This window comes from Scyliorhinus torazame, chromosome 4 (assembly GCF_047496885.1).
Source record: "Scyliorhinus torazame isolate Kashiwa2021f chromosome 4, sScyTor2.1, whole genome shotgun sequence".
Taxonomy (NCBI): Eukaryota; Metazoa; Chordata; class Chondrichthyes; order Carcharhiniformes; family Scyliorhinidae; genus Scyliorhinus; species Scyliorhinus torazame.
The window spans coordinates 15839528-15866073 of NC_092710.1; the positions used below are offsets into that span (position 1 = coordinate 15839528).

The following is a 26546-nucleotide window of genomic DNA, read 5'->3' on the forward strand; positions in this document are numbered from 1 at the left end:
TGAGGGGTGTGGGGTATATCAGTGTTACAGTGAGGGGTGTGGGGTATATCAGTGTTACAGTGAGGGGTCTGGGGTATATCAGTGTTACAGTGAGGGGTGTGGGGTATATCAGTGTTACAGTGAGGGGTGTGGGGTATATCAGTGTTACAGTGAGGGGTCTGGGGTATATCAGTGTTACAGTGAGGGGTGTGGGGTATATCAGTGTTACAGTGAGGAGTGTGGGATATATCAGTGTTACAGTGAGGGGTCTGGGGTATATCAGTGTTACAGTGAGGGGTGTGGAGTATATCAGTGTTACAGTGAGGGGTGTGGGGTATATCAGTGTTACAGTGAGGAGTGTGGGGTATATCAGTGTTACAGTGAGGGGTATGGGATATATCAGTGTTACAGTGAGGGGTGTGGGTATATCAGTGATACAGTGAGGGGTCTGGGGTATATCAGTGTTACAGTGAGGGGTGTGGAGTATATCAGTGTTACAGTGAGGGGTGTGGGGTATATCAGTGTTACAGTGAGAGATGTGGGGTATATCAGTGTTACAGTGAGGGGCCTGGGGTATATCAGTGTTACAGTGAGGGGTGTGGGGCATATCAGTGTTACAGTGAGGGGTGTGGGATATATCAGTGTTACAGTGAGGGGTGTGGGGTATATCAGTGTTACAGTGAGGGGTGTGGGGTATATCAGTGTGTTACAATGAAGGGTGTGGGGATATATCAGTGTTACTGTGAGGAGTGTGGGATATATCAGTGTTACAGTGAGGGGTGTGGGGTATATCAGTGTTACAGTGAGGGATGTGGGGTATATCAGTGTTACAGTGAGGGGTGTGGGATATATCAGTGTTACAGTGAGGGGTGTGGGGTATATCAGTGTTACAGTGAGGGGTTTGGGATATATCAGTGTTACAGTGAGGTGTGTGGGATATATCAGTGTTACAGTGTGGGGTGTGGGGTATATCAGTCTTCCAGTGAGAGGTGTGGGATATATCAGTGTTACAGTGAGGGGTCTGGGGTATATCAGTGTTACAGTGAGGGGTGTGGGATATATCAGTGTTACAGTGAGGGGTGTGGTGTATATCAGTGTTACAGTGAGGGGTGTGGGGTATATCAGTGTTACAGTGAGGGGTGTGGGATATATCAGTGTTACAGTGAGAGGTGTGGGATATATCAGTGTTAGAGTGAGGGGTGTGGGATATATCAGTGTTACAGTGAGGGGTGTGGGGTATATCAGTGTTACAGTGAGGGGTGTGGGGTATATCAGTGTTACAGTGAGGAGTGTGGGATATATCAGTGTAACAGTGAGGGGTGTGGGATATATCAGTGTTACAGTGAGGGGTGTGGGGTATATCAGTGTTACAGTGAGAGGTGTGGGATATATCAGTGTTACAGTGAGTGGTCTGGGGTGTATCAGTGTTACAGTGAGGGGTGTGGGGTATATCAGTGTTACAGTGAGGGGTGTGGGGTATATCAGTGTTACAGTGAGAGGTGTGGGATATATCAGAGTGTTACAGTGAGGGGTGTGGGGTATATCAGTGTTACAGTGAGGGGTGTGGGGTATATCAGTGTTACAGTGAGGGGTGTGGGAGATATCAGTGTTACAGTGAGGGGTGTGGGATATATCAGTTTTACAGTGAGGGGTGTGGGGTATATCAGTGTTACAGTGAGGGGTGTGGGATATATCAGTGTTACAGTGAGGGGTGTGGGATATATCAGTGTTACAGTGAGGGGTGTGGGATATATCAGTCTTACAGTGAGGGGTGTGGGGTATATCAGTGTTACAGTGAGGGGTGTGGGGTATATCAGTGTTACAGTGAGGGGTGTGGGGTATATCAGTGTTACAGTGAGGGGTCTGGGGTATATCAGTGTTACAGTGAGGGGTGTGGGGTATATCAGTGTTACAGTGAGGAGTGTGGGATATATCAGTGTTACAGTGAGGGGTCTGGGGTATATCAGTGTTACAGTGAGGGGTGTGGAGTATATCAGTGTTACAGTGAGGGGTGTGGGGTATATCAGTGTTACAGTGAGGGGTGTGGGGTATATCAGTGTTACAGTGAGGGGTGTGGGATATATCAGTGTTACAGTGAGGGGTGTGGGTATATCAGTGTTACAGTGAGGGGTCTGGGGTATATCAGTGTTACAGTGAGGGGTGTGGAGTATATCAGTGTTACAGTGAGGGGTGTGGGGTATATCAGTGTTACAGTGAGAGGTGTGGGGTATGTCAGTGTTACAGTGAGGGGCCTGGGGTATATCAGTGTTACAGTGAGGGGTGTAGGGTATATCAGTGTTACAGTGAGCAGTGTGGGGTATATCAGAGTGTTACAGTGAGGGGTGTGGGGTATATCAGTGTTACAGTGAGGGGTGTGGGGTATATCAGTGTTACAGTGAGGGGTGTGGGGTATATCAGTGTTACAGTGAGGGGTGTGGGGTATATCAGTGTGTTACAGTGAAGGGTGTGGGGATATATCAGTGTTACTGTGAGGAGTGTGGGATATATCAGTGTTACAGTGAAGGGTGTATGGTATATCAGTGTTACAGTGAGGGATGTGGGGTATATCAGTGTTACAGTGAGGGGTGTGGGATATATCAGTGTTACAGTGAGGGATGTGGGGTATATCAGTGTTACAGTGAGGGGTTTGGGATATATCAGTGTTACAGTGAGGGGTGTGGGATATATCAGTGTTACAGTGAGGGGTGTGGGGTATATCAGTCTTCCAGTGAGAGGTGTGGGATATATCAGTGTTACAGTGAGGGGTCTGGGGTATATCAGTGTTACAGTGAGGGGTGTGGGATATATCAGTGTTACAGTGTGGGGTGTGGGGTATATCAGTGTTACAGTGAGGGGTGTGGGGTATATCAGTGTTACAGTGAGGGGTGTGGGATATATCAGTGTTACAGTGAGAGGTGTGGGATATATCAGTGTTACAGTGAGGGGTGTGGGATATATCATTGTTACAGTGAGGGGTGTGGGGTATATCAGTGTTACAGTGAGGGGTGTGGGGTATATCAGTGTTACAGTGAGGAGTGTGGGATATATCAGTGTAACAGTGAGGGGTGTGGGATATATCAGTGTTACAGTGAGGGGTGTGGGGTATATCAGTGTTACAGTGAGAGGTGTGGGATATATCAGTGTTACATTGAGTGGTCTGGGGTATATCAGTGTTACAGTGAGGGGTGTGGGGTATATCAGTGTTACAGTGAGGGGTGTGGGGTATATCAGTGTTACAGTGAGAGGTGTGGGATATATCAGAGTGTTACAGTGAGGGGTGTGGGGTATATCAGTGTTACAGTGAGGGGTGTGGGGTATATCAGTGTTACGGTGAGGGGTGTGGGATATATCAGTGTTACAGTGAGGGGTGTGGGATATATCAGTGTTACAGTGAGGGGTGTGGGGTATATAAGTGTAAAAATGAGGGGTGTGGGATATATCAGTGTTACAGTGAGGGGTGTGGGATATATCAGTGTTACAGTGAGGGGTGTGGGATATATCAGTGTTACAGTGAGGGGTGTGGGATATATCAGTCTTACAGTGAGGGGTGTGGGGTATATCAGTGTTACAGTGAGAGGTGTGGGATATATCAGAGTGTTACAGTGAGGGGTGTGGGGTATATCAGTGTTACAGTGAGGGGTGTGGGATATATCAGAGTGTTACAGTGAGGGGTGTGGGGTATATCAGTGTTACAGTGAGGGGTGTGGGGTATATCAGTGTTACAGTGAGGGGTGTGGGATATATCAGTGTTACAGTGAGGGGTGTGGGATATATCAGTGTTACAGTGAGGGGTGTGGGGTATATCAGTGTAAAAATGAGGGGTGTGGGATATATCAGTGTTACAGTGAGGGGTGTGGGATATATCAGTGTTACAGTGAGGGGTGTGGGATATATCAGTGTTACAGTGAGGGGTGTGGGATATATCAGTCTTACAGTGAGGGGTGTGGGGTATATCAGTGTTACAGTGAGAGGTGTGGGATATATCAGAGTGTTACAGTGAGGGGTGTGGGGTATATCAGTGTTACAGTGAGGGGTGTGGGGTATATCAGTGTTACAGTGAGGGGTGTGGGGTATATCAGTGTTACAGTGAGGGGTGTGGGATATATCAGTGTTACAGTGAGGGGTGTGGGGTATATCAGAGTGTTACAGTGAGGGGTGTGGGAAATATCAGTGTTACAGTGAGGGGTGTGGGGTATATCAGTGTTACAGTGAGGGGTGTGGGGTATATCAGTTTTACAGTGAGGGGTGTGGGGTATATCAGAGTGTTGCAGTGAGGGGTGTGGGGTATATCACTGTTACAGTGAGTGGTGTGGGGTACATCAGAGAGTGTTACAGTGAGGGGTGTGGGGTATATCAGAGTATTACAGCGAGGGGTGTGGGGTATATCAGTGTTACAGTGAGTGTGTGGGGTATATCAGTGTTACAGTGAGGGGTGTGGGGTATATCAGTGTTATAGTGAGGGGTGTGGGGTATATCAGTGTTACAGTGAGGGGTGTGGGGTATATCAGAGTGTTTCAGTGAGGGGTGTGGGGTATATCAGAGTATTACAGTGAGGGGTGTGGGGTGTATGAGAATGTTACAGTGAGGGGTGTGGGGTATATCAGTGTTACAGTGAGGAGTGTGGGGTATATCAATGTTACAGTGAGGGGTGTGGGGTATATCAGTGTTACAGTGAGGGGTGTGGGGTATATCACAGTATTACAGTGAGGGGTGTGGGGTATATCAGTGTTACAGTGAGGGGTGTGGGGTATATCAGTGTTACAGTGAGGGGTGTGGCGTATATCAGAGAATGTTACAGTGAGAGGTGTGGGATATATCAGTGTTACAGTGAGGGGTGTGGGGTATATCAGTGTTACAGTGAGGGGTGTGGGGTATATCAGTGTTACAGTGAGGGGTGTGGGATATATCAGTGTTACAGTGATGGGTGTGGGTATATCAGTGTTACAGTGAGGGGTCTGGGGTATATCAGTGTTACAGTGAGGGGTGTGGAGTATATCAGTGTTACAGTGAGGGGTGTGGGGTATATCAGTGTTACAGTGAGAGGTGTGGGGTATATCAGTGTTACAGTGAGGGGCCTGGGGTATATCAGTGTTACAGTGAGGGGTGTGGGGTATATCAGTGTTACAGTGAGGGGTGTGGGGTATATCAGAGTGTTACAGTGAGGGGTGTGGGGTATATCAGTGTTACAGTGAGGGGTGTGGGGTATATCAGTGTTACAGTGAGGGGTGTGGGGTATATCAGTGTTACAGTAAGGGGTGTGGGGTATATCAGTGTGTTACAGTGAAGGGTGTGGGGATATATCAGTGTTACTGTGAGGAGTGTGGGATATATCAGTGTTACAGTGAGGGGTGTGTGGTATATCAGTGTTACAGTGAGGGATGTGGGGTATATCAGTGTTACAGTGAGGGGTGTGGGATATATCAGTGTTACAGTGAGGGATGTGGGGTATATCAGTGTTACAGTGAGGGGTTTGGGATATATCAGTGTTACAGTGAGGGGTGTGGGGTATATCAGTGTGTTACAGTGAAGGGTGTGGGGATATATCAGTGTTACTGTGAGGAGTGTGGGATATATCAGTGTTACAGTGAAGGGTGTATGGTATATCAGTGTTACAGTGAGGGATGTGGGGTATATCAGTGTTACAGTGAGGGGTGTGGGATATATCAGTGTTACAGTGAGGGATGTGGGGTATATCAGTGTTACAGTGAGGGGTTTGGGATATATCAGTGTTACAGTGAGGGGTGTGGGATATATCAGTGTTACAGTGAGGGGTGTGGGGTATATCAGTCTTCCAGTGAGAGGTGTGGGATATATCAGTGTTACAGTGAGGGGTCTGGGGTATATCAGTGTTACAGTGAGGGGTGTGGGATATATCAGTGTTACAGTGTGGGGTGTGGGGTATATCAGTGTTACAGTGAGGGGTGTGGGGTATATCAGTGTTACAGTGAGGGGTGTGGGATATATCAGTGTTACAGTGAGAGGTGTGGGATATATCAGTGTTACAGTGAGGGGTGTGGGATATATCATTGTTACAGTGAGGGGTGTGGGGTATATCAGTGTTACAGTGAGGGGTGTGGGGTATATCAGTGTTACAGTGAGGAGTGTGGGATATATCAGTGTAACAGTGAGGGGTGTGGGATATATCAGTGTTACAGTGAGGGGTGTGGGGTATATCAGTGTTACAGTGAGAGGTGTGGGATATATCAGTGTTACATTGAGTGGTCTGGGGTATATCAGTGTTACAGTGAGGGGTGTGGGGTATATCAGTGTTACAGTGAGGGGTGTGGGGTATATCAGTGTTACAGTGAGAGGTGTGGGATATATCAGAGTGTTACAGTGAGGGGTGTGGGGTATATCAGTGTTACAGTGAGGGGTGTGGGGTATATCAGTGTTACGGTGAGGGGTGTGGGATATATCAGTGTTACAGTGAGGGGTGTGGGATATATCAGTGTTACAGTGAGGGGTGTGGGGTATATAAGTGTAAAAATGAGGGGTGTGGGATATATCAGTGTTACAGTGAGGGGTGTGGGATATATCAGTGTTACAGTGAGGGGTGTGGGATATATCAGTGTTACAGTGAGGGGTGTGGGATATATCAGTCTTACAGTGAGGGGTGTGGGGTATATCAGTGTTACAGTGAGAGGTGTGGGATATATCAGAGTGTTACAGTGAGGGGTGTGGGGTATATCAGTGTTACAGTGAGGGGTGTGGGATATATCAGAGTGTTACAGTGAGGGGTGTGGGGTATATCAGTGTTACAGTGAGGGGTGTGGGGTATATCAGTGTTACAGTGAGGGGTGTGGGATATATCAGTGTTACAGTGAGGGGTGTGGGATATATCAGTGTTACAGTGAGGGGTGTGGGGTATATCAGTGTAAAAATGAGGGGTGTGGGATATATCAGTGTTACAGTGAGGGGTGTGGGATATATCAGTGTTACAGTGAGGGGTGTGGGATATATCAGTGTTACAGTGAGGGGTGTGGGATATATCAGTCTTACAGTGAGGGGTGTGGGGTATATCAGTGTTACAGTGAGAGGTGTGGGATATATCAGAGTGTTACAGTGAGGGGTGTGGGGTATATCAGTGTTACAGTGAGGGGTGTGGGGTATATCAGTGTTACAGTGAGGGGTGTGGGGTATATCAGTGTTACAGTGAGGGGTGTGGGATATATCAGTGTTACAGTGAGGGGTGTGGGGTATATCAGAGTGTTACAGTGAGGGGTGTGGGAAATATCAGTGTTACAGTGAGGGGTGTGGGGTATATCAGTGTTACAGTGAGGGGTGTGGGGTATATCAGTTTTACAGTGAGGGGTTTGGGGTATATCAGAGTGTTGCAGTGAGGGGTGTGGGGTATATCACTGTTACAGTGAGTGGTGTGGGGTACATCAGAGAGTGTTACAGTGAGGGGTGTGGGGTATATCAGAGTATTACAGCGAGGGGTGTGGGGTATATCAGTGTTACAGTGAGTGTGTGGGGTATATCAGTGTTACAGTGAGGGGTGTGGGGTATATCAGTGTTATAGTGAGGGGTGTGGGGTATATCAGTGTTACAGTGAGGGGTGTGGGGTATATCAGAGTGTTTCAGTGAGGGGTGTGGGGTATATCAGAGTATTACAGTGAGGGGTGTGGGGTGTATGAGAATGTTACAGTGAGGGGTGTGGGGTATATCAGTGTTACAGTGAGGAGTGTGGGGTATATCAATGTTACAGTGAGGGGTGTGGGGTATATCAGTGTTACAGTGAGGGGTGTGGGGTATATCACAGTATTACAGTGAGGGGTGTGGGGTATATCAGTGTTACAGTGAGGGGTGTGGGGTATATCAGTGTTACAGTGAGGGGTGTGGCGTATATCAGAGAATGTTACAGTGAGAGGTGTGGGATATATCAGTGTTACAGTGAGGGGTGTGGGGTATATCAGTGTTACAGTGAGGGGTGTGGGGTATATCAGTGTTACAGTGAGGGGTGTGGGATATATCAGTGTTACAGTGATGGGTGTGGGTATATCAGTGTTACAGTGAGGGGTCTGGGGTATATCAGTGTTACAGTGAGGGGTGTGGAGTATATCAGTGTTACAGTGAGGGGTGTGGGGTATATCAGTGTTACAGTGAGAGGTGTGGGGTATATCAGTGTTACAGTGAGGGGCCTGGGGTATATCAGTGTTACAGTGAGGGGTGTGGGGTATATCAGTGTTACAGTGAGGGGTGTGGGGTATATCAGAGTGTTACAGTGAGGGGTGTGGGGTATATCAGTGTTACAGTGAGGGGTGTGGGGTATATCAGTGTTACAGTGAGGGGTGTGGGGTATATCAGTGTTACAGTAAGGGGTGTGGGGTATATCAGTGTGTTACAGTGAAGGGTGTGGGGATATATCAGTGTTACTGTGAGGAGTGTGGGATATATCAGTGTTACAGTGAGGGGTGTGTGGTATATCAGTGTTACAGTGAGGGATGTGGGGTATATCAGTGTTACAGTGAGGGGTGTGGGATATATCAGTGTTACAGTGAGGGATGTGGGGTATATCAGTGTTACAGTGAGGGGTTTGGGATATATCAGTGTTACAGTGAGGGGTGTGGGATATATCAGTGTTACAGTGAGGGGTGTGGGGTATATCAGTCTTCCAGTGAGAGGTGTGGGATATATCAGTGTTACAGTGAGGGGTCTGGGGTATATCAGTGTTACAGTGAGGGGTGTGGGATATATCAGTGTTACAGTGTGGGGTGTGGGGTATATCAGTCTTACAGTGAGGCGTGTGGGGTATATCAGTGTTACAGTGAGGGGTGTGGGATATATCAGTGTTACAGTGAGAGGTGTGGGATATATCAGTGTTACAGTGAGGGGTGTGGGATATATCATTGTTACAGTGAGGGGTGTGGGGTATATCAGTGTTACAGTGATGGGTGTGGGGTATATCAGTGTTACAGTGAGGAGTGTGGGATATATCAGTGTAACAGTGAGGGGTGTGGGATATATCAGTGTTACAGTGAGGGGTGTGGGGTGTATCAGTGTTACAGTGAGAGGTGTGGGATATATCAGTGTTACAGTGAGTGGTCTGGGGTATATCAGTGTTACAGTGAGGGGTGTGGGGTATATCAGTGTTACAGTGAGGGGTGTGGGGTATATCAGTGTTACAGTGAGAGGTGTGGGATATATCAGAGTGTTACAGTGAGGGGTGTGGGGTATATCAGTGTTACAGTGAGGGGTGTGGGGTATATCAGTGTTACAGTGAGGGGTGTGGGATATATCAGTGTTACAGTGAGGGGTGTGGGATATATCAGTGTTACAGTGAGGGGTGTGGGGTATATCAGTGTAAAAATGAGGCGTGTGGGATATATCAGTGTTACAGTGAGGGGTGTGGGATATATCAGTGTTACAGTGAGGGGTGTGGGATATATCAGTGTTACAGTGAGGGGTGTGGGATATATCAGTCTTACAGTGAGGGGTGTGGGGTATATCAGTGTTACAGTGAGAGGTGTGGGATATATCAGAGTGTTACAGTGAGGGGTGTGGGGTATATCAGTGTTACAGTGAGGGGTGTGGGGTATATCAGAGAGTGTTACAGTGAGGGGTGTAGGATATATCAGTGTTACAGTGAGGGGTGTGGGGTATATCAGTGTTACAGTGAGGGGTGTGGCGTATATCAGTGTTACCGTGAGCGGTGTGGGGTATATCAGTGTTACAGTGAGGGGTGTGGGGTATATCAGTGTTAAAGTGAGGGGTGTAGGATATATCAGTGTTATAGTGAGGGGTGTGGGGTATATCAGTGTTACAGTGAGGGGTGTGGGGTATATCAGTGTTACCGTGAGGGGTGTGGGGTATATCAGTGTTACAGTGAGGGGTGTGGGGTATATCAGAGTGTTACAGTGAGGGGGTGTGGGGTATATCAGTGTTATACTGAGGGGTGTGGGATACATCAGAGTGTCACAGTGAGGGGTGTGGGGTATATCAGTGTTACAGTGAGGGGTGTGGGATATATCAGTGTTAAAGTGAGGGGTGTGGGGTATATCAGAGTGTTACATTGAGGGGTGTGGGGTATATCAGTGTCACAGTGAGGGGTGTGGGGTATATCAGAGTGTTACAGTGAGGGGTGTGGGATATATCAGTGTTACAGTGAGGGGTGTGGGATATATCAGTGTTACAGTGAGGGGTGTGGGGTATATCAGTGTTACAGTGAGGGGTGTGGGGTATATCAGTGTTACAGTGAGAGGTGTGGGGTATATCAGAGAGTGTTACAGTGAGGGGTGTGGGATATATCAGAGTGTTACAGTGAGAGGTGTGGGATATATCAGTGTTACAGTCGGGGTGTGGGATATATCAGAGTGTTACAGTGAGGGGTGTGGGATATATCAGTGTTACAGTGAGGGGTGTGAGGTATATCAGTGTTACAGTGAGGGGTGTGGGGTATATCAGTGTTACAGTGAGGGGTGTGGGCTATATCAGAGTGTTACAGTGAGGGGTGTGGGATATTTCAGAGTGTTACAGTGAGGGGTGTGGGGTATATCAGTGTTACAGTGAGGGGTGTGGGGTATATCAGAGTGTTACAGTGAGGGGTGTGGGGATTATCAGTGTTACAGTGAGGGGTGTGGGGTATATCAGTGTTACAGTGAGGGGTGTGGGATATATCAGTGTTACAGTGAGGGGTGTGGGGTATATCAGAGTGTTACAGTGAGGGGTGTGGGAAATATCAGTGTTACAGTGAGGGGTGTGGGGTATATCAGTGTTACAGTGAGGGGTGTGGGGTATATCAGTTTTACAGTGAGGGGTGTGGGGTATATCAGAGTGTTACAGTGAGGGGTGTGGGGTATATCACTGTTACAGTGAGGGGTGTGGGGTACATCAGAGAGTGTTACAGTGAGGGGTGTGGGGTATATCAGAGTATTACAGCGAGGGGTGTGGGGTATATCAGTGTTACAGTGAGTGTGTGGGGTATATCAGTGTTACAGTGAGGGGTGTGGGGTATATCAGTGTTACAGTGAGGGGTGTGGGGTATATCAGTGTTACAGTGAGGGGTGTGGGGTATATCAGAGTGTTTCAGTGAGGGGTGTGGGGTATATCAGAGTATTACAGTGAGGGGTGTGGGGTGTATGAGAATGTTACAGTGAGGGGTGTGGGGTATATCAGTGTTACAGTGAGGAGTGTGGGGTATATCAATGTTACAGTGAGGGGTGAGGGTATATCAGTGTTACAGTGAGGGGTGTTGGGTATATCACAGTATTACAGTGAGGGGTGTGGGGTATATCAGTGTTACAGTGAGGGGTGTGGGGTATATCAGTGTTACAGTGAGGGGTGTGGCGTATATCAGAGAATGTTACAGTGAGAGGTGTGGGATATATCAGTGTTACAATGAGGGGTGTGGGGTATATCAGTGTTACAGTGAGGGGTGTGGGGTATATCAGTGTTACCGTGAGGGGTGTGGGGTATATCAGTGTTACAGTGAGGGGTGTGGGGTATATCAGTGTTAAAGTGAGGGGTGTGGGGTATATCAGTGTTACAGTGAGGGGTGTGGGGTATATCAGTGTTACAGTGAGGGGTGTGGGGTATATCAGTGTTACAGTGAGAGGTGTGGGGTATATCAGTGTGTTATAGTGAGGGGTGTGAGGTATATCAGTGTTACAGTGAGGTGTGTGGTGTATATCAGAGTGTTTCAGTGAGGGGTGTGTGGTATATCAGTGTTACAATGAGGGGTGTGGGGTATATCAGTGTTACAATGAGGGGTGTGGGGTATATCAGTGTTACAATGAGGGGTGTGGGGTACATCAGAGTGTTACAGTGAGGGGTGTGCGCTATATCAGAGTGTTACAGTGAGGGGTGTGGGGTATATCAGTGTTACAATGAGGGGCGTGGGGTATATCAGTGTGTTACACTGAGGGGTGTGGGGCATATCAGAGTTTTACAGTGAGGGGTGTGGGGTATATCAGAGTGTTACAGTGAGGGGTGTGGGGTATATCAATGTTACAGTGAGGGGTATATCAGAGTGTTAAAGTGAGGGGTGTGGGGTATATCAGAGTATTTCAGTGAGGGGTGTGGCGTGTATGAGAATGTTACAGTGAGGGGTGTGGGGTATATCAGTGTTACAGTGAGGGGTGTGTTGTATATCAGTGTTACAGTGAGGGGTGTGGGGTATATCTGTGTTACAGTGAGGGGTGTGGGGTACAATCAGTGTAACAGTGAGGTGTGTGGGGTATATCAATATTACTGTGAGGGGTCTGGGGTATATCAATGTTACAGTGAGGGCTGTGGGGAATATCAATGTTACAGTGAGGTGTGTGGGGTATATCAGAGTGTTACAGTGAAGGATGTGGGGTATATCAGAGTGTTACGGTGAGGGGTGTGGGGCATATCAGAGTGTTACAGTGAGGGGTGTGGGGTATATCAGTGTTAAAGTGAGGGGTGTGGGGTATATCAGAGTGTTACATTGAGGGGTGTGGGGTATATCAGTGTCACAGTGAGGGGTGTGGGGTATATCAGAGTGTTACAGTGAGGGGTGTGGGATATATCAGTGTTACAGTGAGGGGTGTGGGATATATCAGTGTTACAGTGAGGGGTGTGGGGTATATCAGTGTTACAGTGAGGGGTGTGGGGTATATCAGTGTTACAGTGAGAGGTGTGGGGTATATCAGAGAGTGTTACAGTGAGGGGTGTGGGATATATCAGAGTGTTACAGTGAGAGGTGTGGGATATATCAGTGTTACAGTCAGGGGTGTGGGATATATCAGAGTGTTACAGTGAGGGGTGTGGGATATATCAGTGTTACAGTGAGGGGTGTGAGGTATATCAGTGTTACAGTGAGGGGTGTGGGGTATATCAGTGTTACAGTGAGGGGTGTGGGCTATATCAGAGTGTTACAGTGAGGGGTGTGGGATATTTCAGAGTGTTACAGTGAGGGGTGTGGGGTATATCAGTGTTACAGTGAGGGGTGTGGGGTATATCAGAGTGTTACAGTGAGGGGTGTGGGGATTATCAGTGTTACAGTGAGGGGTGTGGGGTATATCAGTGTTACAGTGAGGGGTGTGGGATATATCAGTGTTACAGTGAGGCGTGTGGGGTATATCAGAGTGTTACAGTGAGGGGTGTGGGAAATATCAGTGTTACAGTGAGGGGTGTGGGGTATATCAGTGTTACAGTGAGGGGTGTGGGGTATATCAGTTTTACAGTGAGGGGTGTGGGGTATATCAGAGTGTTACAGTGAGGGGTGTGGGGTATATCACTGTTACAGTGAGGGGTGTGGGGTACATCAGAGAGTGTTACAGTGAGGGGTGTGGGGTATATCAGAGTATTACAGCGAGGGGTGTGGGGTATATCAGTGTTACAGTGAGTGTGTGGGGTATATCAGTGTTACAGTGAGGGGTGTGGGGTATATCAGTGTTACAGTGAGGGGTGTGGGGTATATCAGTGTTACAGTGAGGGGTGTGGGGTATATCAGAGTGTTTCAGTGAGGGGTGTGGGGTATATCAGAGTATTACAGTGAGGGGTGTGGGGTGTATGAGAATGTTACAGTGAGGGGTGTGGGGTAAATCAGTGTTACAGTGAGGAGTGTGGGGTATATCAATGTTACAGTGAGGGGTTGATTAGTAAGTTTGCAGACGACACAAAGGTTGGTGGAATTGCGGATAGCGATGAGGACTGTCTGAGGATACAGCAGGATTTAGATTGTCTGGAGACTTGGGCGGAGAGATGGCAGATGGAGTTTAACCTGGACAAATGTGAGGTAATGCATTTTGGAAGGGCTAATGCAGGTAGGGAATATACAGTGAATGGTAGAACCCTCAAGAGTATTGAAAGTCAAAGAGATCTAGGAGTACAGGTCCACAGATCACTGAAAGGGGCTACACAGGTGGAGAAGGTAGTCAAGAAGGCATACGGCATGCTTGCCTTCATTGGCCGGGGCATTGAGTATATGAATTGGCAAGTCATGTTGCAGCTGTATAGAACCTTAGTTAGGCCACACTTGGAGTATAGTGTTCAATTCTGGTCGCCACACTACCAGAAGGATGTGGAGGCTTTAGAGAGGGTGCAGAAGAGATTTACCAGAATGTTGCCTGGTATGGAGGGCATAAGCTATGAGGAGCGATTGAATAAACTCGGTTTGTTCTCACTGGAACGAAGGAGGTTGAGGGGCGACCTGATAGAGGTATACAAAATTATGAGGGGCATAGACAGAGTGGATAGTCAGAGGCTTTTCCCCAGGGTAGAGGGGTCAATTACTAGGGGGCATAGGTTTAAGGTGAGAGGGGCAAAGTTTAGAGTAGATGTACGAGGCAAGTTTTTTACGCAGAGGGTAGTGGGTGCCTGGAACTCACTACCGGAGGAGGTAGTGGAGGCAGGGACGATAGGGACATTTAAGGGGCATCTTGACAAATATATGAATAGGATGGGAATAGAAGGATACGGACCCAGGAAGTGTAGAAGATTGTAGTTTAGTCGGGCAGTATGGTCGGCACGGGCTTGGAGGGCCGAAGGGCCTGTTCCTGTGCTGTACATTTCTTTGTTCTTTGTTTGTTCTTTGGGTGTGGGGTATATCAGTGTTACAGTGAGGGGTGTGGGGTATATCACAGTATTACAGTGAGGGGTGTGGGGTATATCAGTGTTACAGTGAGGGGTGTGGGGTATATCAGTGTTACAGTGAGGGGTGTGGCGTATATCAGAGAATGTTACAGTGAGAGGTGTGGGATATATCAGTGTTACAATGAGGGGTGTGGGGTATATCAGTGTTACAGTGAGGGGTGTGGGGTATATCAGTGTTACCGTGAGGGGTGTGGGGTATATCAGTGTTACCGTGAGGGGTGTGGGGTATATCAGTGTTACAGTGAGGGGTGTGGGGTATATCAGTGTTACAGTGAGGGGTGTGGGCTATATCAGAGTGTTACAGTGAGGGGTGTGGGATATTTCAGAGTGTTACAGTGAGGGGTGTGGGGTATATCAGTGTTACAGTGAGGGGTGTGGGGTATATCAGAGTGTTACAGTGAGGGGTGTGGGGATTATCAGTGTTACAGTGAGGGGTGTGGGGTATATCAGTGTTACAGTGAGGGGTGTGGGATATATCAGTGTTACAGTGAGGGGTGTGGGGTATATCAGAGTGTTACAGTGAGGGGTGTGGGAAATATCAGTGTTACAGTGAGGGGTGTGGGGTATATCAGTGTTACAGTGAGGGGTGTGGGGTATATCAGTTTTACAGTGAGGGGTGTGGGGTATATCAGAGTGTTACAGTGAGGGGTGTGGGGTATATCACTGTTACAGTGAGGGGTGTGGGGTACATCAGAGAGTGTTACAGTGAGGGGTGTGGGGTATATCAGAGTATTACAGCGAGGGGTGTGGGGTATATCAGTGTTACAGTGAGTGTGTGGGGTATATCAGTGTTACAGTGAGGGGTGTGGGGTATATCAGTGTTACAGTGAGGGGTGTGGGGTATATCAGTGTTACAGTGAGGGGTGTGGGGTATATCAGAGTGTTTCAGTGAGGGGTGTGGGGTATATCAGAGTATTACAGTGAGGGGTGTGGGGTGTATGAGAATGTTACAGTGAGGGGTGTGGGGTATATCAGTGTTACAGTGAGGAGTGTGGGGTATATCAATGTTACAGTGAGGGGTGAGGGTATATCAGTGTTACAGTGAGGGGTGTTGGGTATATCACAGTATTACAGTGAGGGGTGTGGGGTATATCAGTGTTACAGTGAGGGGTGTGGGGTATATCAGTGTTACAGTGAGGGGTGTGGCGTATATCAGAGAATGTTACAGTGAGAGGTGTGGGATATATCAGTGTTACAATGAGGGGTGTGGGGTATATCAGTGTTACAGTGAGGGGTGTGGGGTATATCAGTGTTACCGTGAGGGGTGTGGGGTATATCAGTGTTACAGTGAGGGGTGTGGGGTATATCAGTGTTAAAGTGAGGGGTGTGGGGTATATCAGTGTTACAGTGAGGGGTGTGGGGTATATCAGTGTTACAGTGAGGGGTGTGGGGTATATCAGTGTTACAGTGAGAGGTGTGGGGTATATCAGTGTGTTATAGTGAGGGGTGTGAGGTATATCAGTGTTACAGTGAGGTGTGTGGTGTATATCAGAGTGTTTCAGTGAGGGGTGTGTGGTATATCAGTGTTACAATGAGGGGTGTGGGGTATATCAGTGTTACAATGAGGGGTGTGGGGTATATCAGTGTTACAATGAGGGGTGTGGGGTACATCAGAGTGTTACAGTGAGGGGTGTGCGCTATATCAGAGTGTTACAGTGAGGGGTGTGGGGTATATCAGTGTTACAATGAGGGGCGTGGGGTATATCAGTGTGTTACACTGAGGGGTGTGGGGCATATCAGAGTTTTACAGTGAGGGGTGTGGGGTATATCAGAGTGTTACAGTGAGGGGTGTGGGGTATATCAATGTTACAGTGAGGGGTATATCAGAGTGTTAAAGTGAGGGGTGTGGGGTATATCAGAGTATTTCAGTGAGGGGTGTGGCGTGTATGAGAATGTTACAGTGAGGGGTGTGGGGTATATCAGTGTTACAGTGAGGGGTGTGTTGTATATCAGTGTTACAGTGAGGGGTGTGGGGTATATCTGTGTTACAGTGAGGGGTGTGGGGTACAATCAGTGTAACAGTGAGGTGTGTGGGGTATATCAATATTACTGTGAGGGGTCTGGGGTATATCAATGTTACAGTGAGGGCTGTGGGGAATATCAATGTTACAGTGAGGTGTGTGGGGTATATCAGAGTGTTACAGTGAAGGATGTGGGGTATATCAGAGTGTTACGGTGAGGGGTGTGGGGCATATCAGAGTGTTACAGTGAGGGGTGTGGGGTATATCAGTGTTAAAGTGAGGGGTGTGGGGTATATCAGAGTGTTACATTGAGGGGTGTGGGGTATATCAGTGTCACAGTGAGGGGTGTGGGGTATATCAGAGTGTTACAGTGAGGGGTGTGGGATATATCAGTGTTACAGTGAGGGGTGTGGGATATATCAGTGTTACAGTGAGGGGTGTGGGGTATATCAGTGTTACAGTGAGGGGTGTGGGGTATATCAGTGTTACAGTGAGAGGTGTGGGGTATATCAGAGAGTGTTACAGTGAGGGGTGTGGGATATATCAGAGTGTTACAGTGAGAGGTGTGGGATATATCAGTGTTACAGTCAGGGGTGTGGGATATATCAGAGTGTTACAGTGAGGGGTGTGGGATATATCAGTGTTACAGTGAGGGGTGTGAGGTATATCAGTGTTACAGTGAGGGGTGTGGGGTATATCAGTGTTACAGTGAGGGGTGTGGGCTATATCAGAGTGTTACAGTGAGGGGTGTGGGATATTTCAGAGTGTTACAGTGAGGGGTGTGGGGTATATCAGTGTTACAGTGAGGGGTGTGGGGTATATCAGAGTGTTACAGTGAGGGGTGTGGGGATTATCAGTGTTACAGTGAGGGGTGTGGGGTATATCAGTGTTACAGTGAGGGGTGTGGGATATATCAGTGTTACAGTGAGGGGTGTGGGGTATATCAGAGTGTTACAGTGAGGGGTGTGGGAAATATCAGTGTTACAGTGAGGGGTGTGGGGTATATCAGTGTTACAGTGAGGGGTGTGGGGTATATCAGTTTTACAGTGAGGGGTGTGGGGTATATCAGAGTGTTACAGTGAGGGGTGTGGGGTATATCACTGTTACAGTGAGGGGTGTGGGGTACATCAGAGAGTGTTACAGTGAGGGGTGTGGGGTATATCAGAGTATTACAGCGAGGGGTGTGGGGTATATCAGTGTTACAGTGAGTGTGTGGGGTATATCAGTGTTACAGTGAGGGGTGTGGGGTATATCAGTGTTACAGTGAGGGGTGTGGGGTATATCAGTGTTACAGTGAGGGGTGTGGGGTATATCAGAGTGTTTCAGTGAGGGGTGTGGGGTATATCAGAGTATTACAGTGAGGGGTGTGGGGTGTATGAGAATGTTACAGTGAGGGGTGTGGGGTAAATCAGTGTTACAGTGAGGAGTGTGGGGTATATCAATGTTACAGTGAGGGGTTGATTAGTAAGTTTGCAGACGACACAAAGGTTGGTGGAATTGCGGATAGCGATGAGGACTGTCTGAGGATACAGCAGGATTTAGATTGTCTGGAGACTTGGGCGGAGAGATGGCAGATGGAGTTTAACCTGGACAAATGTGAGGTAATGCATTTTGGAAGGGCTAATGCAGGTAGGGAATATACAGTGAATGGTAGAACCCTCAAGAGTATTGAAAGTCAAAGAGATCTAGGAGTACAGGTCCACAGATCACTGAAAGGGGCTACACAGGTGGAGAAGGTAGTCAAGAAGGCATACGGCATGCTTGCCTTCATTGGCCGGGGCATTGAGTATATGAATTGGCAAGTCATGTTGCAGCTGTATAGAACCTTAGTTAGGCCACACTTGGAGTATAGTGTTCAATTCTGGTCGCCACACTACCAGAAGGATGTGGAGGCTTTAGAGAGGGTGCAGAAGAGATTTACCAGAATGTTGCCTGGTATGGAGGGCATAAGCTATGAGGAGCGATTGAATAAACTCGGTTTGTTCTCACTGGAACGAAGGAGGTTGAGGGGCGACCTGATAGAGGTATACAAAATTATGAGGGGCATAGACAGAGTGGATAGTCAGAGGCTTTTCCCCAGGGTAGAGGGGTCAATTACTAGGGGGCATAGGTTTAAGGTGAGAGGGGCAAAGTTTAGAGTAGATGTACGAGGCAAGTTTTTTACGCAGAGGGTAGTGGGTGCCTGGAACTCACTACCGGAGGAGGTAGTGGAGGCAGGGACGATAGGGACATTTAAGGGGCATCTTGACAAATATATGAATAGGATGGGAATAGAAGGATACGGACCCAGGAAGTGTAGAAGATTGTAGTTTAGTCGGGCAGTATGGTCGGCACGGGCTTGGAGGGCCGAAGGGCCTGTTCCTGTGCTGTACATTTCTTTGTTCTTTGTTTGTTCTTTGGGTGTGGGGTATATCAGTGTTACAGTGAGGGGTGTGGGGTATATCACAGTATTACAGTGAGGGGTGTGGGGTATATCAGTGTTACAGTGAGGGGTGTGGGGTATATCAGTGTTACAGTGAGGGGTGTGGCGTATATCAGAGAATGTTACAGTGAGAGGTGTGGGATATATCAGTGTTACAATGAGGGGTGTGGGGTATATCAGTGTTACAGTGAGGGGTGTGGGGTATATCAGTGTTACCGTGAGGGGTGTGGGGTATATCAGTGTTACAGTGAGGGGTGTGGGGTATATCAGTGTTAAAGTGAGGGGTGTGGGGTATATCAGTGTTACAGTGAGGGGTGTGGGGTATATCAGTGTTACAGTGAGGGGTGTGGGGTATATCAGTGTTACAGTGAGAGGTGTGGGGTATATCAGTGTGTTATAGTGAGGGGTGTGAGGTATATCAGTGTTACAGTGAGGTGTGTGGTGTATATCAGAGTGTTTCAGTGAGGGGTGTGGGGTATATCAGTGTTACAATGAGGGGTGTGGGGTATATCAGTGTTACAATGAGGGGTGTGGGGTATATCAGTGTTACAATGAGGGGTGTGGGGTACATCAGAGTGTTACAGTGAGGGGTGTGCGCTATATCAGAGTGTTACAGTGAGGGGTGTGGGGTATATCAGTGTTACAATGAGGGGCGTGGGGTATATCAGTGTGTTACACTGAGGGGTGTGGGGCATATCAGAGTTTTACAGTGAGGGGTGTGGGGTATATCAGAGTGTTACAGTGAGGGGTGTGGGGTATATCAATGTTACAGTGAGGGGTATATCAGAGTGTTAAAGTGAAGGGTGTGGGGTATATCAGAGTATTTCAGTGAGGGGTGTGGGGTATATCAGAGTGATACAGTGAGGGGTGTGGGGTATATCAGTGTTACAGTGAGGGGTGTGGGGTATATCAGAGTGTTTCAGTGAGGGGTGTGGGGTATATCAGAGTATTTCAGTGAGGGGTGTGGCGTGTATGAGAATGTTACAGTGAGGGGTGTGGGGTATATCAGTGTTACAGTGAGGGGTGTGGGGTATATCAGTGTTACAGTGAGGGGTGTGGGATATATCAGAGTGTTACAGTGAGGGGTGTGGGGTATATCAGTGTTACAGTGAGGGGTGTGTTGTATATCAGTGTTACAGTGAGGGGTGTGGGGTATATCAGTGTTACAGTGAGGGGTGTGGGATATATCAGTGTTACAGTGAGGGGTGTGGGGTATATCTGTGTTACAGTGAGGGGTGTGGGGTACAATCAGTGTAACAGTGAGGTGTGTGGGGTATATCAATATTACTGTGAGGGGTCTGGGGTATATCAATGTTACAGTGAGGGGTGTGGGGAATATCAATGTTACAGTGAGGTGTGTGGGGTATATCAGAGTGTTACAGTGAAGGATGTGGGGTATATCAGAGTGTTACGGTGAGGGGTGTGGGGCATATCAGAGTGTTACAGTGAGGGGTGTGGGGTATATCAGTGTTACAGTGAGGGGTGCGGGGCATATCAGTATTACAGTGAGTGTATGGGGTATATCAATGTTACAGGGAGGTGTGTGGGGTATATCAATGTGTTACAGTGAGGGATGTGGGGTATATCAGAGTGTTACAGTGAGGGGTGTGGGGCATATCAGTCTTACAGTGAGTGTATGGGGTATATCAATGTTACAGTGAGGTGTGTGGGATATATCAATGTGTTACAGTGAGGGATGTGGGGTATATCAGTGTTACAGTGAGGGGTGTGAGGTATATCAGTGTTACAGTGAGGAGTGTGGGATATATCAGTGTTACAGTGAGGGGTGTGGGGTATATCAGTGTTACAGTGAGGGGTGTGGGGTATATCAGAGTGTTACAGTGAGGGGTGTGGGGTATATCAATGTTACAGTGAGGGGTATATCAGAGTGTTAAAGTGAGGGGTGTGGGGTATATCAGAGTATTTCAGTGAGGGGTGTGGGGTATATCAGAGTGATACAGTGAGGGGTGTGGGGTATATCAGTGTTACAGTGAGGGGTGTGGGGTATATCAGAGTGTTTCAGTGAGGGGTGTGGGGTATATCAGAGTATTTCAGTGAGGGGTGTGGCGTGTATGAGAATGTTACAGTGAGGGGTGTGGGGTATATCAGTGTTACAGTGAGGGGTGTGGGGTATATCAGTGTTACAGTGAGGGGTGTGGGATATATCAGAGTGTTACAGTGAGGGGTGTGGGGTATATCAGTGTTACAGTGAGGGGTGTGTTGTATATCAGTGTTACAGTGAGGGGTGTGGGGTATATCAGTGTTACAGTGAGGGGTGTGGGATATATCAGTGTTACAGTGAGGGGTGTGGGGTATATCTGTGTTACAGTGAGGGGTGTGGGGTACAATCAGTGTAACAGTGAGGTGTGTGGGGTATATCAATATTACTGTGAGGGGTCTGGGGTATATCAATGTTACAGTGAGGGGTGTGGGGAATATCAATGTTACAGTGAGGTGTGTGGGGTATATCAGAGTGTTACAGTGAAGGATGTGGGGTATATCAGAGTGTTACGGTGAGGGGTGTGGGGCATATCAGAGTGTTACAGTGAGGGGTGTGGGGTATATCAGTGTTACAGTGAGGGGTGCGGGGCATATCAGTATTACAGTGAGTGTATGGGGTATATCAATGTTACAGGGAGGTGTGTGGGGTATATCAATGTGTTACAGTGAGGGATGTGGGGTATATCAGAGTGTTACAGTGAGGGGTGTGGGGCATATCAGTCTTACAGTGAGTGTATGGGGTATATCAATGTTACAGTGAGGTGTGTGGGATATATCAATGTGTTACAGTGAGGGATGTGGGGTATATCAGTGTTACAGTGAGGGGTGTGAGGTATATCAGTGTTACAGTGAGGAGTGTGGGATATATCAGTGTTACAGTGAGGGGTGTGGGGTATATCAGTGTTACAGTGAGGGGTGTGGGGTATATCAGTGTTACAGTGAGGGGTGTGGGGTATATCAGTGTTACAGTGAGGGGTGTGGGGTATATCAGTGTTACAGAGAGGGGTGTGAGGTATATCAGAGTGTTACAGTGAGGGGTGTGGGTTTTTCACGATAACCAATATGTTCTCTGTCTCTAGGACCGTGAATTAACAACGGAGGAGATTGAAGGTAAATTTAAGATGTTATAAATCTTCTTCAGTTAACAAATGGATAAAACGCCTTCCCATTCACTCCCAATCTACACAATCCCAATGGATCAATCCCCTTCCCATTCACTCCCATTCTACACAATCCCAATGGATCAAACCCCTTCCCATTCACTCCCATTCTACACAATCCCAATGGATCAATCCCCTTCCCATTCACTCCCATTCTACACAATCCCAATGGATCAATCCCCTTCCCATTCACTCCCATTCTACACAATCCCAGTGGATCAATCCCCTTCCCATTCACTCCCATTCTACACAATCCCAATGGATCAAACCCCTTCCCATTCACTCCTATTCTACACAATCCTAATGGATCAAACCCCTTCCCATTCACTCCCATTCTACACAATCCCAATGGATCAAACCCCTTCCAATTCCCTCCCATTCTAAACAATCCCAATGGATCAAACCCCTTCCCATTCACTCCCATTCTACACAATCCCAATGGATCTAACCCCTTCCAATTCACTCCCATTGTACACTATCCCAATGGATATATCCCCTTCCCATTCACTCCCATTCTACACAATCCCAATGGATCGATCCCCTTCCCATTCACTCCCATTCTACACAATCCCAATGGATCAGTCCCCGTCACATTCACTCCCATTCTACACAATCCCAATGGATCAAACCCCTTCCCATTCACTCCCATTCTACACAATCCCAATGGATCAATCCACTTAGCATTCACTCCTATTCTACACAATCCCAATGGATCAAACCCCTTCCCATTCTCTCCCATTCTACACAATCCCAATGGATCAAACCCCTTCCCATTCACTCCCATTCTACACAATCCCAATGGATCAAACCCCTTCCCATTCACTCCCATTCTACACAATCCCAATGGATCAATCCCAATGGATCAATCCCATTCCCATTCACTCCCATTCTACACAATCCCAATGGATCAATCCCATTCCCATTCACTCCCATTCAACACAATCCTAATGGACCAATCCCCTTCCCATTCACTCCCATTGTACACAATCCCAATGGATCAAACCCCTTCCCATTCACTCCCATTCTACACAATCCCAATGGATCAATTCCCATTCACTCCCATTCTACACAATCCCAATGGATCAATCCCCTTCCCATTCACTCCCATTCTACACAATCCCAATGGATCAATCCCCTTCCCATTAACTCCCATTCTGCACAATCCCAGTGGATCAATCCCCTTCCCATTCACTCCCATTCTACACAATCCCAATGGATCAAACCCCTTCCAATTCACTCCCATTCTACACAATCCCAATGGATCAAACCCCTTCCAATTCACTCCCATTCTACACAATCCCAATGGATCAAACCCCTTCCCATTCACTCCCATTCTACACAATCCCAATGGATCAAACCCCTTCCCATTCACTCCCATTCTACACAATCCCAATGGATCAATCCCAATGGATCAATCCCATTCCCATTCACTCCCATTCTACACAATCCCAATGGATCAATCCCATTCCCATTCACTCCCATTCTACACAATCCCAATGGATCAATCCCCATCCCATTTACTCCCTTTGTACACAATCCCAATGTATCAATTCCCTTCACATTCACTCCCAGTATACACAATCCCAATGGATCGATCCCCTTCCCATTAACTCCCATTCAACACAATCCTAATGGATCAATCCCCTTCCCATTCACTCCCATTCTACACAATCCCAGTGGATCAAACCCCTGCCCATGCACTCGCATTGTACACAATCCCAATGGATCAAACCCCTTCCCATTCACTCCCATTCTACACAATCCCAATGGTCAAACCCCTTCCCATTCACTCCCATTCTACACAAACCCAATGGATCAAACCCCTTCCCATTCACTATTATTCTACACAATCCCAATGGATCAAACCACTTCCCATTCACTCCCATTCTACACAATCCCAATGGATCAAACCCCTTCCCATACACTCCTATTCTACACAAACCCAATGGTTCAATCCGCTTCCCATTCACACCCATTCAACACAATCCCAATGGATCAAACCCCTTCCCATTCACTCCCATTGTACACAATCCCAATGGATGAAACCCCATCCCATTCACTCCCATTCTACACAATCCCAATTGATCAAACCCCTTCCCATTCACTCCCATTCTACACAATCCCAATGGATCAAACCCCTTCCCATTCACTCCCATTCTACACAATCCCAATGGATCAACCCCCTTCCCATTCACTCCCATTCAACACAATCCCAATGGATCAAACCACTTCCCATTCACTGCCATCACTCCCATTGTACACAATCCTAATGGATCGAACCCGTCCTATTCACTCCCATTCTACACATTCCCAATGGATTAATCCCCTTCCCATTTACTCCCATTCTACACAATCCCAATGGATCAAACCCCTTCCCATTCACTCCCAGTGTACACAATCCCAATGGATCAATCTCCTTCCCATTCACTGCCATTCTACACAATCCCAATGGATCAGACCGCTTCCCATTCACTCCCATTCTACACAAACCCAATGGATCAAACCCCTTCCCATTCACTCCCATTCTACACAATCACAATGGATCAGACCCCTTCCCGTTCACTCCCATTCTACACAATCCCAATGGATCGATCCCCTTCTCATTCACTCCCATTCTACACAATCCCAATGGATCGATCCCCTTCCCATTCACTCCCATTCTACACAATCCCAATGGATCAAACCCCTTCCCATTCACTCCCATTCAACACAATCCCAATGGATCAACCCCCTTCCCATTCACTCCATTCTACACAATCCCAATGGATCAATCCCCTTCCCATTTACTCCCATTCTACACAATCACAATGGATCGATCCCCTTCCCATTCACTCCCATTCTACACAATCCCAATGGATCAAACCCCTTCCCATTCTCTCCCATTCAACACAATCCCATGGATCAAACGCCTTCCCATTCACTCCCATTCTACACAATCCCAATGGATCAATCCTATTCCCATTTACTCCCATTCTACACAATCACAATGGATCAATCCCCTTCCCATTCACTCCCATTCTACACAATCCCAATGGATCAATCCCCTTCCCATTCACTCCCATTCTACACGATCCCAATGGATCAAACCCCTTCGCATTCACTCCCATTCTACACGATCCCAATGGATCAAACCCCTTCGCATGCACTCCTATTCTACACAAACCCAATGGATCAATCCCCTTCCCATTCACTCCCATTCAACACAATCCCAATGGATCAAACACTTCCCATTCAGTCCCATTACTCCCATTGTACACAATCCCAATGGATGAAACCCCATCCCATTCACTCACATTCTGCACAATCCCAATTGGTCAATCCCCATCCCATTCACTCCCATTCTACAGAATCCCAATGGATCAACCCCCTTCCCATTCACTCCCATTCAACACAATCCCAATGGATCAAACCCCTTCCCATTCACTCCCATCACTCCCATTGTACACAATCCTAATGGATCAAACGCTCCCCATTCACTCCCATTCAACACAATCCCAATGGATCAATCCCTTTCCCATTCACTCCCATTCTACACAATCCCAATGGATCAAACCCCTTCCCATTCACTCCCATTGTACACAATCCCAATGGATCAATCTCCTTCCCATTCACTCCCATTCTACACAATCCCAATGGATCAAACACCTTCCCATTCACTCCCATTCTACACAATCCCAATGGATCAATCTCCTTCCCATTCACTCCCATTCTATACAATCCCAAAGGATCAAACCCCTTCCCATTCACTCCCATTCAACACAATCCCAATGGATCAAACCCCTTCCCATTCACTCCCATTCTACACAATCCCAATGGATCAAACCCCTTCCCATTCACTCCCATCACTCCCATTGTACACAATCCTAATGGATCAAACGCTCCCCATTCACTCCCATTCAACACAATCCCAATGGATCAATCCCTTTCCCATTCACTCCCATTCTACACAATCCCAATGGATCAAACCCCTTCCCATTCACTCCCATTGTACACAATCCCAATGGATCAATCTCCTTCCCATTCACTCCCATTCTACACAATCCCAATGGATCAAACACCTTCCCATTCACTCCCATTCTACACAATCCCAATGGATCAATCTCCTTCCCATTCACACCCATTCTACACAATCCCAATGGATCAATCCCCTTCCCATTCACTCCCATTCTACACAATCCCAATGGATCAATCCCATTCCCATTTACTCCCATTCTACACAATCCCAATGGATCGATCCCCTTCCCATTCACTCCCATTCTACACAATCCCAATGGATCAAACCCCTTCCCATTCACTCCTATTCAACACAATCCCAATGGGTCAAACCCCTTCCCATTCACTCCCATTCTACACAATCCCAATGGATCAATTCCCATTCACTCCCATTCTACACAATCCCAATGGATCAATCCCCTTCCCATTCACTCCCATTCTACACAATCCCAATGGATCAATCCCCTTCCC

At 47.5% G+C, this 26546-nt stretch overlaps 1 protein-coding gene across 1 annotated transcript in view; it reads left to right on the forward strand.

The window, feature by feature from the left end:
- The window catches only part of LOC140411285 (calcium-binding protein 1-like), a 261821-nt gene that overhangs the window by 70992 nt on the left and 164283 nt on the right, over positions 1-26546 (forward strand). Inside the window, exon 2 of the mRNA XM_072500407.1 lies at positions 22002-22032. Coding sequence (XP_072356508.1) covers positions 22002-22032 — 31 coding nt within the window. The remainder of the gene's footprint in view (positions 1-22001; positions 22033-26546) is intronic.